General features: G+C 39.0%; 3 protein-coding genes across 4 annotated transcripts; 1 reads left to right on the forward strand and 2 right to left on the reverse strand.

Moving 5' to 3' along the window:
- The first annotated feature begins 385 nt into the window (after window positions 1-385).
- LOC6560567 (putative pre-mRNA-splicing factor ATP-dependent RNA helicase PRP1) lies at window positions 386-3,896 on the forward strand. Of its 2 annotated transcripts, XM_001986031.3 has the most exons (8): window positions 414-553; window positions 634-721; window positions 802-1,510; window positions 1,578-2,051; window positions 2,112-2,375; window positions 3,054-3,176; window positions 3,254-3,607; window positions 3,674-3,896. In XM_001986031.3, exons 1-8 carry the CDS (start codon window positions 501-503, stop codon window positions 3,799-3,801), a joined length of 2,193 nt encoding a protein of 730 aa, XP_001986067.1. In that variant the 5' UTR covers window positions 414-500; the 3' UTR covers window positions 3,802-3,896. The 2 variants fall into 2 exon arrangements, with proteins under 2 accessions (XP_032590081.1, XP_001986067.1); XM_032734190.1 differs by lacking the exons at window positions 3,054-3,176; window positions 3,254-3,607; window positions 3,674-3,896 and adding an exon at window positions 2,922-3,031 and having other exon boundaries at window positions 386-553.
- A 191-nt stretch (window positions 3,897-4,087) lies between these two features.
- LOC6560568 (gustatory receptor for sugar taste 43a) lies at window positions 4,088-10,280 on the reverse strand. Its single transcript, XM_001986032.1, has 8 exons — window positions 10,127-10,280; window positions 10,011-10,065; window positions 5,508-5,803; window positions 5,295-5,438; window positions 4,787-4,900; window positions 4,647-4,725; window positions 4,238-4,589; window positions 4,088-4,150 (listed from the first exon to the last, which is right to left on the reverse strand). The coding sequence occupies exons 1-8, from the start codon at window positions 10,278-10,280 to the stop codon at window positions 4,088-4,090; spliced, it is 1,257 nt and encodes a 418-aa protein (XP_001986068.1).
- Window positions 10,281-10,687: 407 nt separating this feature from the next.
- On the reverse strand, window positions 10,688-11,782 carry LOC6559115 (lactoylglutathione lyase). The gene is made up of 5 exons (XM_001986035.2): window positions 11,612-11,782; window positions 11,411-11,547; window positions 11,253-11,339; window positions 11,072-11,185; window positions 10,688-11,004 (listed from the first exon to the last, which is right to left on the reverse strand). The coding sequence occupies exons 1-5, from the start codon at window positions 11,681-11,683 to the stop codon at window positions 10,878-10,880; spliced, it is 537 nt and encodes a 178-aa protein (XP_001986071.1). The 5' UTR covers window positions 11,684-11,782; the 3' UTR covers window positions 10,688-10,877.
- Window positions 11,783-12,750: the final 968 nt, after the last annotated feature.

The raw sequence follows: 12,750 nt of genomic DNA on the forward strand, positions 1-12,750 counted from the left end.
AAAAATTATTGCAAAAACTGCTGAATCGATAATGCTGCGCACTAACAACAACTATCGATATGTGACAGCGTCGAATCATCGCTAGTATCGATTAATGTCGTATTTTGTTATTTCCATATTTTCCCGAAATTGTAAGTTCATATTGTAGTTAAGTTTAAAAGGATGCACAAGCATGAACTCTTAAATAAGTAAGAATATAAGCATTTGAAATAATAACTATACATTTACATGTATTCTCTCTACACAACCTGGAATATTCTGTGTATACAAATGTGCCTAATTTGATATCAATTATACGTTTGCAACGACAAAACAACAGAGAGGGAATACGCCTCACATTTAAATATTTAAAAAACAATCGATAATCTGTTCAATAATTCACTGGCGATAGTTGCAGTCACCCCTCGTTGTATTTATCGCTTTTCACGTTGCTTTTCAGCGCGTGTTTTTTTGTGCATAAATTGTTTGCTACGAGTTGTGCACTTTAACCAGCCGAAAAGATGTCGAAGCGACGCATTGAAGTGGGCGAGACATACCCCAACAAGTCCAAGAAGTGAGTACAAGTCGCAACAAGCGATTTTCAGTTAATGCGCAGTTTTAACCAAAACGTTTACCTCCATCGGCCATTTGCAGGGAATCGGAGGCTTCTTCATCGGCGGCAACTAATTCAGCCGCTGGCACCGTTGCCCAAATTCTAGGCGGCTTTGTGCCCAGCAAACAGGTGAGTTTCAAGATATTCCAGCCACTAATAAAAACATTCATACTTAATTTGTTATTTATTTTTTATGTTCTTGTGGACAGCCTCCAACGATGAATCCCTTCACACACAAGCCTTACTCGACCCGCTATCAAAACTTGTACAAGAAGCGCATATCGCTGCCCGTCTTCGAGTATCAAGCGGACTTTATGCGACTGCTCAGTCAGCATCAGTGCATTGTGCTCGTGGGCGAGACGGGTTCGGGCAAGACGACACAGATACCGCAATGGTGTGTGGACTTTGCAGTGTCGAAAGGACGCAAGGGGGTCTCCTGCACACAGCCGCGTCGTGTGGCCGCCATGTCGGTGGCGCAGCGTGTCTCCGAGGAGATGGATGTGAATCTCGGCGAGGAGGTCGGCTACTCTATACGTTTCGAAGATTGCTCGTCACCCAAAACGCTGCTCAAATACATGACGGATGGTATGCTGTTGCGTGAGGCGATGTCGGATCCCATGCTGGATCAGTATCAGGTCATATTGCTCGACGAGGCGCACGAGCGTACACTGGCCACCGATATACTGATGGGTGTGCTCAAGGAGGTCATTCGTCAGCGCAATGATCTCAAATTGGTGGTGATGTCGGCGACACTCGACGCTGGCAAATTCCAGCAGTACTTTGACAATGCCCCACTTATGAATGTGCCCGGACGCACGCATCCCGTCGAGATATTCTACACACCAGAGCCAGAGCGTGACTATTTAGAGGCAGCCATCCGTACAGTCATCCAGATACACATGTGCGAGGAAATTGAAGGTATGCATTCCAATTTGTAAACTACTACCATGAGCCCAGTTAATAATCGATAATCTCTGCCAAACAGGAGACATTCTGATGTTCCTCACGGGCCAGGAGGAGATCGAGGAGGCATGCAAACGCATCAAGCGCGAAATTGACAATTTGGGCTCGGAGACCGGTGAGCTGAAGTGCATCCCATTGTACTCAACGCTGCCACCGAATCTGCAGCAGCGTATTTTCGAAGCGGCACCGCCACCAAATGCAAATGGCGCAATTGGCCGCAAAGTTGTCGTATCGACAAACATTGCAGAAACATCACTGACCATTGACGGCGTTGTGTTTGTCATTGATCCGGGCTTTGCCAAGCAAAAGGTGTACAATCCACGCATACGTGTCGAGAGTCTGCTCGTCTCACCGATATCGAAGGCATCGGCCCAGCAGCGGGCGGGTCGTGCTGGACGTACACGGCCGGGCAAATGCTTCCGCCTGTACACGGAGAAGGCGTTCAAAAATGAAATGCAGGACAACACATATCCAGAAATCTTGCGTTCCAATTTGGGTAGGTCATCATTTGCCTTTTTCTCTGACTTTCATTTATTAATTTTGATTTGTTTATTAGGCACCGTTGTGCTGCAGCTCAAGAAACTGGGCATTGATGATTTGGTGCACTTTGATTTCATGGATCCGCCGGCGCCCGAAACGCTTATGCGTGCCTTAGAGCTGCTCAACTATCTGGCCGCCCTCGACGATGATGGCAATCTGACTGATTTGGGCGCAGTCATGTCCGAGTTTCCACTGGATCCACAATTGGCCAAAATGCTGATAGCCAGCTGTCAGCACAACTGCTCCAATGAGATACTCTCAATAACGGCTATGCTGTCGGGTGAGGCACTAACTAAATGCGCTCCGTAATTAAGTTGAGCTTCCATAGTTGTAGAGCTGAGCATGCTCACTTTACAAGTCAGTTGTTGTCTGGGTTGTCCCTTAAATTGAAAAGTAGCTAGCTTTTACTTTTGCTTAGGATGGGTCTTGCTATTTATAACACAACGACATTAGCTGCAAGTGGCGCGCAAAAGATTCAAGTTTCAAGCCACTTGCAGCTAATAGGTTTGTGCAATTATTACTTAAGTCTTCCTGACAATTACTTTGACGTACTTTGACCGCACCCCATTTAATGTTATTTCTAGTGCAAAGAAAAAAGTTTTTTCAATTTATTTGTTCTTTGCATTCAACACTAAAGCAAAGTTGCACGTGCGTGTTCCACCTCAAATGCGCACATTTCCTTATTGAACATTGAAATGTGATGCGTGGCACACTCTCAAGTATTAAAAAAAATAATATTTAAAAAAAGCGCCTACTTAGCTTAATAACTGCCACTGGCTTTGAACGCACATGCAACTCACAAATGCAATCGAATCTTTAAATCAAGCCTCTAGATTGCCTAGCTGACAAAATGCAAGCACAATCTATTTGTTTATGTAAAAAAAAAAATGAAAAAAATACGTTATGAATTTGCGCTTAATCGAACAAAAACACACCAATTCAAACATCAACATAAAAGTGCCACAATGTTTCGTGCGACCGAATGAGGCAAAGAAGGTGGCCGACGAGGCCAAGATGCGCTTCGCACACATCGATGGGGATCATCTAACGCTGCTGAATGTCTATCATGCCTTCAAGCAAAGTGAGTATCTAACTAACTAATACCCTACATATCGATGTAAATGAATATATATATAAATATGTCCAATCCGTTAATAGGCAGCGAGGATCCGAACTGGTGCTACGAGAACTTTATCAATTTCCGATCACTCAAGAGCGCCGACAATGTGCGTCAGCAACTGGCGCGAATTATGGATCGTTTCAATTTAAAGCGCTCCAGCACAGAATTCACATCGAAGGATTACTATGTGAATATACGCAAGGCTCTGGTGCAGGGCTTCTTTATGCAGGTAGCGCATTTGGAGCGAACTGGTCACTATCTGACCATCAAGGATAACCAGAATGTGCAGCTACATCCGTCGACATGTCTGGACCACAAGCCCGACTGGGTCATCTACAATGAGTTTGTGCTGACCACGAAAAACTACATACGCACAGTGACAGATGTGAAGCGTGAGTGGCCTCAAATTCCCCTTTTATCCACATAGCTAATCACATTTTCTTCTTGCGTTATTCCAGCGGAGTGGCTGCTTAGTTTGGCGCCTCAGTACTACGATCTGAATAACTTTCCACAGTGCGAGGCCAAGCGGCAGCTGGAGCTGCTCCAGCAGCGCATGGAGACGAAACAGTATCAGAAGGGTTTCTGAGTAACCGATCGACTTTTTAAACAAATAGCTTAAACAATATTACAAATGAAATCTAACCATTTTGTGCGTTTAAGTAGCAATCTGATGCTAATGTGCTTAATTGTTCCAATTGAAAATCGGTTTGGTATATATAATCACATAAAAAGTTTTCTCTTTATTATTTGCCTACGCAATTACAAAACATAAACACACATCTAAGAATTCCGTTTAGTGTTAATAAAAAAAGCAACCTTTTGTATAACTAACAAAATATGCGTTCAAAATTGCCACAAATGGTCGACGAGCTTCAACCATTCGTCTTTTGGAACTGGAATAGTATGACCAAATAGGTAGCTATAGCCGAGGCAAACTGTAAGAAATCGTTTTAGGCAAACATAAGAAAACGTGTAAAAATCGAATGTGGTCGGTTATATTTTTAACTTGGCAATAAACTTACCGATGTCAAAATGGTGCGATTAACGCGACACAATCCGCTGGCCGAGAAATCAACATCGACGGAGAGCAATTGCTGCCAGAATTTCTTGGTCTCTTCGGCCAGAATGGGCTCGTAGACTTTGCGCTCAATTTCGCAGACAATTCGAATAGTTTTGCGGGACTCGCGTGCGGCCAGGTGACAAGGCTCCACGACCATTAGAAGCCGCAGAGTGTGAAAGAGTATCCAGAGCATCTGTACCCACATATAGCCGTTGTATCGCTTGTTCACGATCTCGAGGAACAGAAAATAAGCGGTCGCAACCAAGTGCAGCAGACAGGAGACGAGTATAAATAATACAGCAATGCCATAGGAACTGAAATAGTTACAGAAAGCGTAAGCATAATATTCATGTCAATGTGAGAATGCCCACCTCGAAAGTAGCCTTACACATTTGGCCAACGACTCGTGATTGTCGGCCATGGCTCGAATAAGTAGACTCTTGCCCTTAGCTGAAACAGAAGATGATGCACCTTGTACACGTTGGATGATTCAGTATTTAATACAACTTACACGCCGATTCGTTGGCTAATGTCTCCGTGTTCAACTTAGTTAAGCTCGCGTGCAAAGCCCTTGGCTTGAAACTAATCGTTTTAACCGAACTTACCTTAACCAAATACGATTTGTCTGCAATTATCAATTCTCAATGGACACTCAGCAAGAATGGATAACATTCAAATTAAACTAAAATGATTTAAAGTCTATCTAATAAAAAAAAACTACTATTTTGTCTACGATACGAAAGCATACAACAAAATTATGATTTTACGATCGAGATAGAAAAGTTTTAACAACGATGACGAATATGCTTTTCAAAGAATACAATTTGCTCTGATTTGTATATTTATTCTAATTGAAAATAAAATCAATCTTTTAGTATTACTATTTTACCAATTAATGCAAATTTCTCTCTGATTGTAAAAGATCAACTTTTCTCAAATTTGTGAAATTTTCATTTAAAATCAATTCGAGTTTTTAAAATAAATAAATATTCTTGTACGGAATGTATTGTTATGCTTACCACCGAGATAGCTAGTTCTTAGCATCAGATTAAGACGGCCATATCGTCTACCCAATCCGTAGGCTGTATTGGCGAAATTGATGTGCAGACCGGTCAGTACAAAGTAGAGACTGTAGAAGGGTATATACCACTGTACGTTGAGATCTGGGGATACTTTAGAGTGAGTTGAATAGCTAATTGTGCAGCACATTAATTCAATAAGCCATTCCCTACCCGTATCAGATGAGTTACTGTTCATTTCCTGTGCCATACGCATCCAGGTATTCACATCCAGGCCAAGGAGTATTCCAATGACGATCAGGGAAACACTCGCCATTCCATGAGCCCTCCAGCGATCGCGCCTGAAATTATTGTACTGGCTAAGAGTGCTGTCGATCCTCTGTAGTCGGGTGTTCAGCTTCTGTGTGGCACGTAAGCCAAACACACCACAGTAGACACCCGCTACGACGGCCAACACCACAACAGATACATCAGCGGCTGTAACCACTTTCGATGTCGCCGATTTCATTCTGAAAGAAGCGCTTTTGATTTTTTTGATAATATTTAAATGAGTATTCTTTCAAGTGATTGAATTAAGGAACACTGATTTGAATACATTCACAAACACAAACACTGTGGACGTCTACACACATATGCAACAGGATCAAAGGAACATCACTTGCAAGAACATAAATCGTTACACATTTCAATTATAGGTTTAAGTAGTGCAATTAGACCTGTTAACTAAATAAATACCAAAGCTTAATTAAACAACATTTTTTATTTGCAAGACTTTTATTTCGAAGTTCAAAGAATTATAAGAAAGTGATCGCAATATTGTAGTTTGTTAGCGACTACATCGTTCATCGCCTTTTAGAACTGCTCGACTTCCAAATTCACAGGATCAGCTACAGGGATCGCCTCACGAACAAGCCGGGCATAAGGCCTAAAAGTCGGTCGTGGAAGATATGGGGGCCTCTCATGTGCCAGAGCCATTGCGAAGAGCGACAGCAGCAGGATAACAATTGAGAAGTTCATTCTGATTGGATTGACAAAACTTGATTGATGCTGTTCGATTTGAATGCAGCTGATTTTATAGGCAGCAAATTATCAATGGGGTTTTATTGGACCGGTGATTTTTTGATATAGATTAAAATGCAATGTGCATAATCATTACTTGTATGAAATAATAGAACAACATAATCTTTGACATTTTGAATCAATAATAATAATAGATGTATATATGATATGTGTCTTTGTGAACCACCTCACAAAATTCCCCTTACGTTAAAGTCGGCTCAGTTTAATGCCGATAAGACCTCGACTTATAATCGCTGACGAGACGGATTACCAATTTGTGTGCGAGGTCACGCATTTCCTTGACTCGAAGCATCAACCGCAATGTATGTAAAATGTAAACCCCAAAAACGTGACAAAAAGTACCACCAAATTTGAAAACAGCCAACTGTCAATCAATTGCTGTCAATACTAGTTGAATAAACATTTTACTTGTTCTCCTGCTGCTCACAAAAATAACGTATCAATATAGCAATTTAAAATGTCCCCTGGAACCAAGTCAACTAAACGCTGATAAGACTTCGACCTATTTTCTCTGGTAACCGCATAATTAATTAGTAGTTCACATATTTCCTTGTCTTGAAGCATAAACTGTAAGCCCCCAAGCGAAAATCACCGGATTTTTATGTAGAAAGGCACTGCTATAAAAGCAGTTGTATTCAAATCGAACAGCATCAATCAAGTTTTGTCAATCCAATCAGAATGAACTTCTCAATTATTTTCCTGCTGCTCTCGCTCTTCGCTGTGGCGCTGGCTTATGAGAGGCCTCCATATCGTCCACGACCCACTTTCAGGCCTTATTCCCGGCTTGTTCGTGAGGCAATTCCTGTGGACAACACTCTCAATGTGGAAACTCAGCAGCTCTAGAAGTCAAGGACAAATCCAGGACTCCATCAGAATGGCGACATATATATTTAAAACTTGTAAAATGTATCATCTCATCATCTTTGGATCCAGTTTCAAAGAATTGCTATTCTAATAAACCATGTCCTTCGAAAATCTGCTGTTATTTTTAATTATGTCAAAATTATATATTGCTACAAATTTTTCAACAGTGGTCCGATTTCGAGATCTTTAGTTTAATACTGCAGTTAAAGACGTAAAGATGAATATAGCTTAAAATGTTATCCCAAAAACTGCCTTTAGGAAACGAACCATTCTTTCTAGAGCCACAACTTTTTCAATAGAGATCCGGTTTTCAAAAACTTTATCTTTTTGGTCAACGTTTGATCTCTAGAATAGTACTATTCCTAATTTTGGAAACGCGGTTCTAACTCGCTAATCATGTTAAAATTGTAACCTGAAAAAATTCCTTTAGAGTCGTTTCAGAGTTTCTAGAGCCAAAACTTTGTCAAAAGTGGTCTGACTTTTAAAAACGAGGGTTCTTAATTCCTTATTTCATCTCTAGATTAATACTGCATTTAAAGTTATATACGCAATTCTGTCTGCATTTTCATGTTAAGATTATACCATCAAAAAATTAGCACAGCCACAGCAATATTTTGATTTTTGCTTGGACTGCATTTAAAGTTCTCAACACGATATGAGAAATAATATTCCAAAATAATATATAGAGATGAGTTGAAACTTTACAGAGCCACAATTATTACAGAGCCACAATTATTAAATACAAATGGATTTTCAAAATCATTGGATTCTGATAACGCATATAAATTAGTAATTTCTATCCCAACAAATTTACTATCTCAAACCGCCACTATTTTGTCATTCTGTAAGGGTATAGATATTATTTAGATTTTGTAAACATTTTTTTAGCTAATACACTTTTTTTTATTTATTTTAAGATATAAAATTGGAAATATTATGAAATCAGCTCAGGGCTGACGTGTATCCACAGAACTAAAAGTGGTTCGTGGATTACGCGTCCTCTCATGGGCCAAAGCCATTGCAAGGAGAGACAACAGCAGGATTACAATTGAGAAGTTCATTCTGATTGGATTGACAAAATGTGTCTGATGCTGTTCTACGGGAATCCAGCTGCTTTTATAGGCACCCAATTGATAATAAGGTTGTATTCACCCAGTGATTTAAGATTAGAGATTAGAGATTATAGTACGTGACTTGAATTGCATATTTATGTAGGGTATTAAATTTTCCTTATCTCTTAATTGTCAACTAGAATATTTAAATAGAATTCATAACATTTCCAAAACAAATATTATTTATATTTTGCGCACATTTATTGGTAAACACTTAGTTTGAACATTTAAAATTGTGATAGAAGCAGTGATACATCAGCTTGATTCTGGTATCCGCATCTAGAGCTGCTGGGTTTCCACAGGAACAGGCGGAAGTGCCTCACGAACAAGCCGGGAATAAGGCCTGAAAGTGGGTCGTGGACGATATGGAGGCCTCTCATAAGCCAGCGCCACAGCGAAGAGCGAGAGCAGCAGGAAAATAATTGAGAAGTTCATTCTGATTGGATTGACAAAACTTGATTGATGCTGTTCGATTTGAATGCAGCTATTTTATAGGAACCCAAATCATAATGGGGGTTTTATTCGCCTGTGATTTTTTCAAGAGAATTCAGTACGTGACTTGAATTATATGTGTATGCGCACTAGAGACTTATATAAATTATTACTTATTTATATTCGTATCACTTAAAAATTATATACAGATGGTGTTGCATTTTCTTTATCTCTCAATGGTCAATTATATTACTTAACTATAATCAATAAAAACAATGGCTATATTGAAATTCTTTGAGTGCCAAGTGCTGAAGAGTACTAGGTCATTTAACCTTTACACGGATACTATTTAAATCCATCATACTTTATCTTAAATCCTCAAACTAAGGTTTAATGGAACCTAAAACAAAAATAACGTATCTTTCGATATTGGATGGAAATTCAATATACATCAATAATAAGTATACGTACACAATATACCAATTTAAAATTTCCCCTGAAAACAAGTCAACTAAACGCTGATAAGACTTCGACCTATTTTCTCTGGTAACCGCATAATTAATTAGTAGTTCACATATTTCCTTGTCTTGAAGCATAAACTGTAAGCCCCCAAGCGAAAAGCACCGGATTTTTATGTAGAATAGCGCTGCTATAAAAGCAGCTGCATTCAAATCGAACAGCATCAATCAAGTTTTGTCAATCCAATCAGAATGAACTTCTCAATTATTTTCCTGCTGCTCTCGCTCTTCGCTGTGGCGCTGGCTTATGAGAGGCCTCCATATCGTCCACGACCCACTTTCAGGCCTTATTCCCGGCTTGTTCGTGAGGCAATTCCTGTGGACAACACTCTAAGTGTGGAAACTCAGCAGCTCTAGAAGTCAAGGACAAATCCAGGACTCCATCAGAATGGCGACATATATTATTTAAAACTTGTAAAATATATCATCTCATCATCTTTGGATCCAGTTTCAAAGAATTGCTATTCTAATAAACTATGTCCTTCGAAAATCTGTAGTTATTTTTTATTAGTTCTATTAAACCTACTCTTCTGAGTCAACCTAAAAGTATGCAGTAAATTTGTTAATATTCTTAATCAGTGCTTCACTTGTGATTTTATATTTCAGCCTAAGAATATGCACCAGGAATTATAAAACAAGCAGATTTTTATATCCTTGTTTAATTCTAACATCGAATAGCATATGAAAAATACAATTTGTTATTTACTTACCGAACTGGTATTTTTGAATTTGCATCGAAAAGAAGTCCGCGATAGGTTAGAAAAACTAAATCAAAGAGATTTGATTCGAGTACTCCAAAATGCCAGTTTCAATTTGAAATACTAACCCATGATGACACACAAGCACACCGAATAAATTGTAAATATCCAACTACGACGAATTTCCAGTTGACCCTTGGAATTCTTTTTCGCTGAATATGGCGCTAGGGCCAAAATTTTGCTAACATAAAAAATACCAATGCTTGGCTCCGATACTTCCATGACTGAGAATTTTCACAAACTTTAGCACTCGAGCACTCGACTATAACTGAGTTGCTGTTCCGGAACTTCAACAAATAACATGCCTGCGAAAAGGGCATTTGACACTGAACAAATAATGCACTCCCGTGTTTGACAATTATTAGTCGCAGACAGCCTAAGTGAAAAATGCTAAGGCCACCCTTTATCCGCACGTGGCGCATATGTGCAAATTGTTTACTATAGTTTTGTCTACCCTTATAACTGCTGTAAATAATAATTAGCGTGTACGAAACGTCAATCAATTAAAGATATAGGAGCCAATTATAGTTCGGCACAAACACATTCTGAGTTTGTGAATGAGTGCGGAATAATATGAATGGCAAGGGTAAATAAACGCTACCGACAATTGTCACGCCATTTGCGAGTGCTGAATAAATATGGCTTGTGATTTTATTGTTACAAACATTCCTGGCCAAATACAACTTTAAGTTCTCAAATAAGACCAAAAAACAAAAATAAGAAAAACATTTCAAAAATTACTGGCAATAATTGCAGATAAATCCGATAAGCAAATGAAATTAATGCGATTATGGTAACAGATACAAATCTCAGTTTCTATTAGTTCGGTACGGTATGGGCATTGAAAATCTCAATCCAGTAGCCATCGGGATCCTTGATGAAAGCCAAACCCTTCATGCGACCATCGTCGGGCTTCTTCACAAAGTCAACGCCATGCTCCTCAAAGCTATAAATGAAAATAAAGATGATTATACAAAAAAATGAACATTTCAGCAGTCAGATTATGGACGCACCGCTTGCAGGCAGCATAGACATCGGGTACCATCAGTCCGATGTGTCCAAAGCCACGTGGGTCGCTATTCCCAGTGTGATAGCTTTGATCCGGATCGCTTTCAGTGCCCCAGTTGCTGCAAATAAATAACAAATAATCACAAACCATGCAGGAACAGCAATTTATTAAAATAAAGCACTCACTGCGTTAATTCAATGGTGGCCTTGCGACTCATTGCCCAGCTCCTGCGCTCTTTGGGATCTTTGGGCACGTCGGCAGGGTTCTCATAGCTACAAGAAAAAACAACAAAAACGTGTTCATTGCGTTAATCAGAAGATAAGTACTTGCCACTTGAACATACCCCATGAAGTACAGCGAGAACTTTGCCTCTGGAAAGTCCAATTTAACCAGCAGCGTCATACCCAAGACGCCTGTGTAGAAGGGCAGAGATTTGCGTGGATCCTTGATGCGATACATGGTTTGCTGGAACAGGAAATCCTATCGAGAAGCGGACGCAGGTTATATCTTACAATTTCACAGATTTCGTTTATCTTCGACTCACCTTTGTGGAGGCATCTTGTTTTTGACAAAGCTCGTCAGCTTCGGCATTGGTCAGGCCGGTAACATCGCCCATTTTACTACAAAAAATTCACTTGTTGATACCGGTTCGCGAAATTTCCAAATACTTTATTTCTTGCAATTTCACGTTTTGCTTGACAAAATTTCGCACAGCTGTTTGTTGATGAACAGCTGTTCGCTCAGCTGGGCGCCCCATTAATTATTTGCAACAACTACCGTTCTTTATTGTTCAATTTAGTTTTTTGCTCTATTGTGTTTTGCATAAATCCACTACAAAACTGTTGATATATTTAAAAAATGTTGGAAGTTTATGCTTTTGGCGATATTGTATTATTGATATCGATAGCTCATGTGTGCTTTGCTAGTGTTGCGCAACGTTCATTTTCAAACAATTTGCCGTTCCAGAATCAAATCGGTTAACGACAATGTCGATAACTGGGCTAACAGGACACAATTGAGAATAAATACACATATTTAATGTAGTATATATATAAATAGGTCTATGTTCGTTCACTTTATTAAATTGTAATCGGCATTCAAAGCTGCATAACCTTTCATCGGATTTCTTCGTCTATATTTATTTACATTGTAAAGGCATTATTAAGGCCATGTCTCTATGTGTATGATGTTTTGTTTGTTCTTACTTATTATTTACATAACGTTGCATTTGTCATTGTATTGATTTGTTTGACTGTTTTGTGGTCTTGTCATTAGAACTAATTTAACTGTTACTTCCGATCCGATCCGATCTTTGTTAGGTATTCGGCATCGTTATCTCAATTTTGTATGGTATGTGTATATACTTTGTTTGTATGCATTAATATTTGTATGTATATGTATATATATATAATAATAATAATAATAATAATAATATATATAGCGTATATTTGCTTATCAATTAAACTACTTTGCTTTGAATTCATTGTAATAGTTGAATAATTCCCATTCTTATATATGTAATTAGAATTAGTTGTAGGCATACATTGTGCTTATGATTATCAGAATCCTTTTGTTGTTTGTTTGTTTGTTGTTATTAAGTTCCTCTTTGATATAATGTCTAGAAAACAAATTTCTATGGCGTGAAAATCAATCAACATGCAATTTTACCCGTTACAATAGAAT

The sequence above is a fragment of the Drosophila grimshawi genome, unplaced genomic scaffold (genome assembly GCF_018153295.1).
Source record: "Drosophila grimshawi isolate 15287-2541.00 unplaced genomic scaffold, ASM1815329v1 contig_1367, whole genome shotgun sequence".
In the NCBI taxonomy this organism is placed as follows: Eukaryota; Metazoa; Arthropoda; class Insecta; order Diptera; family Drosophilidae; genus Drosophila; species Drosophila grimshawi.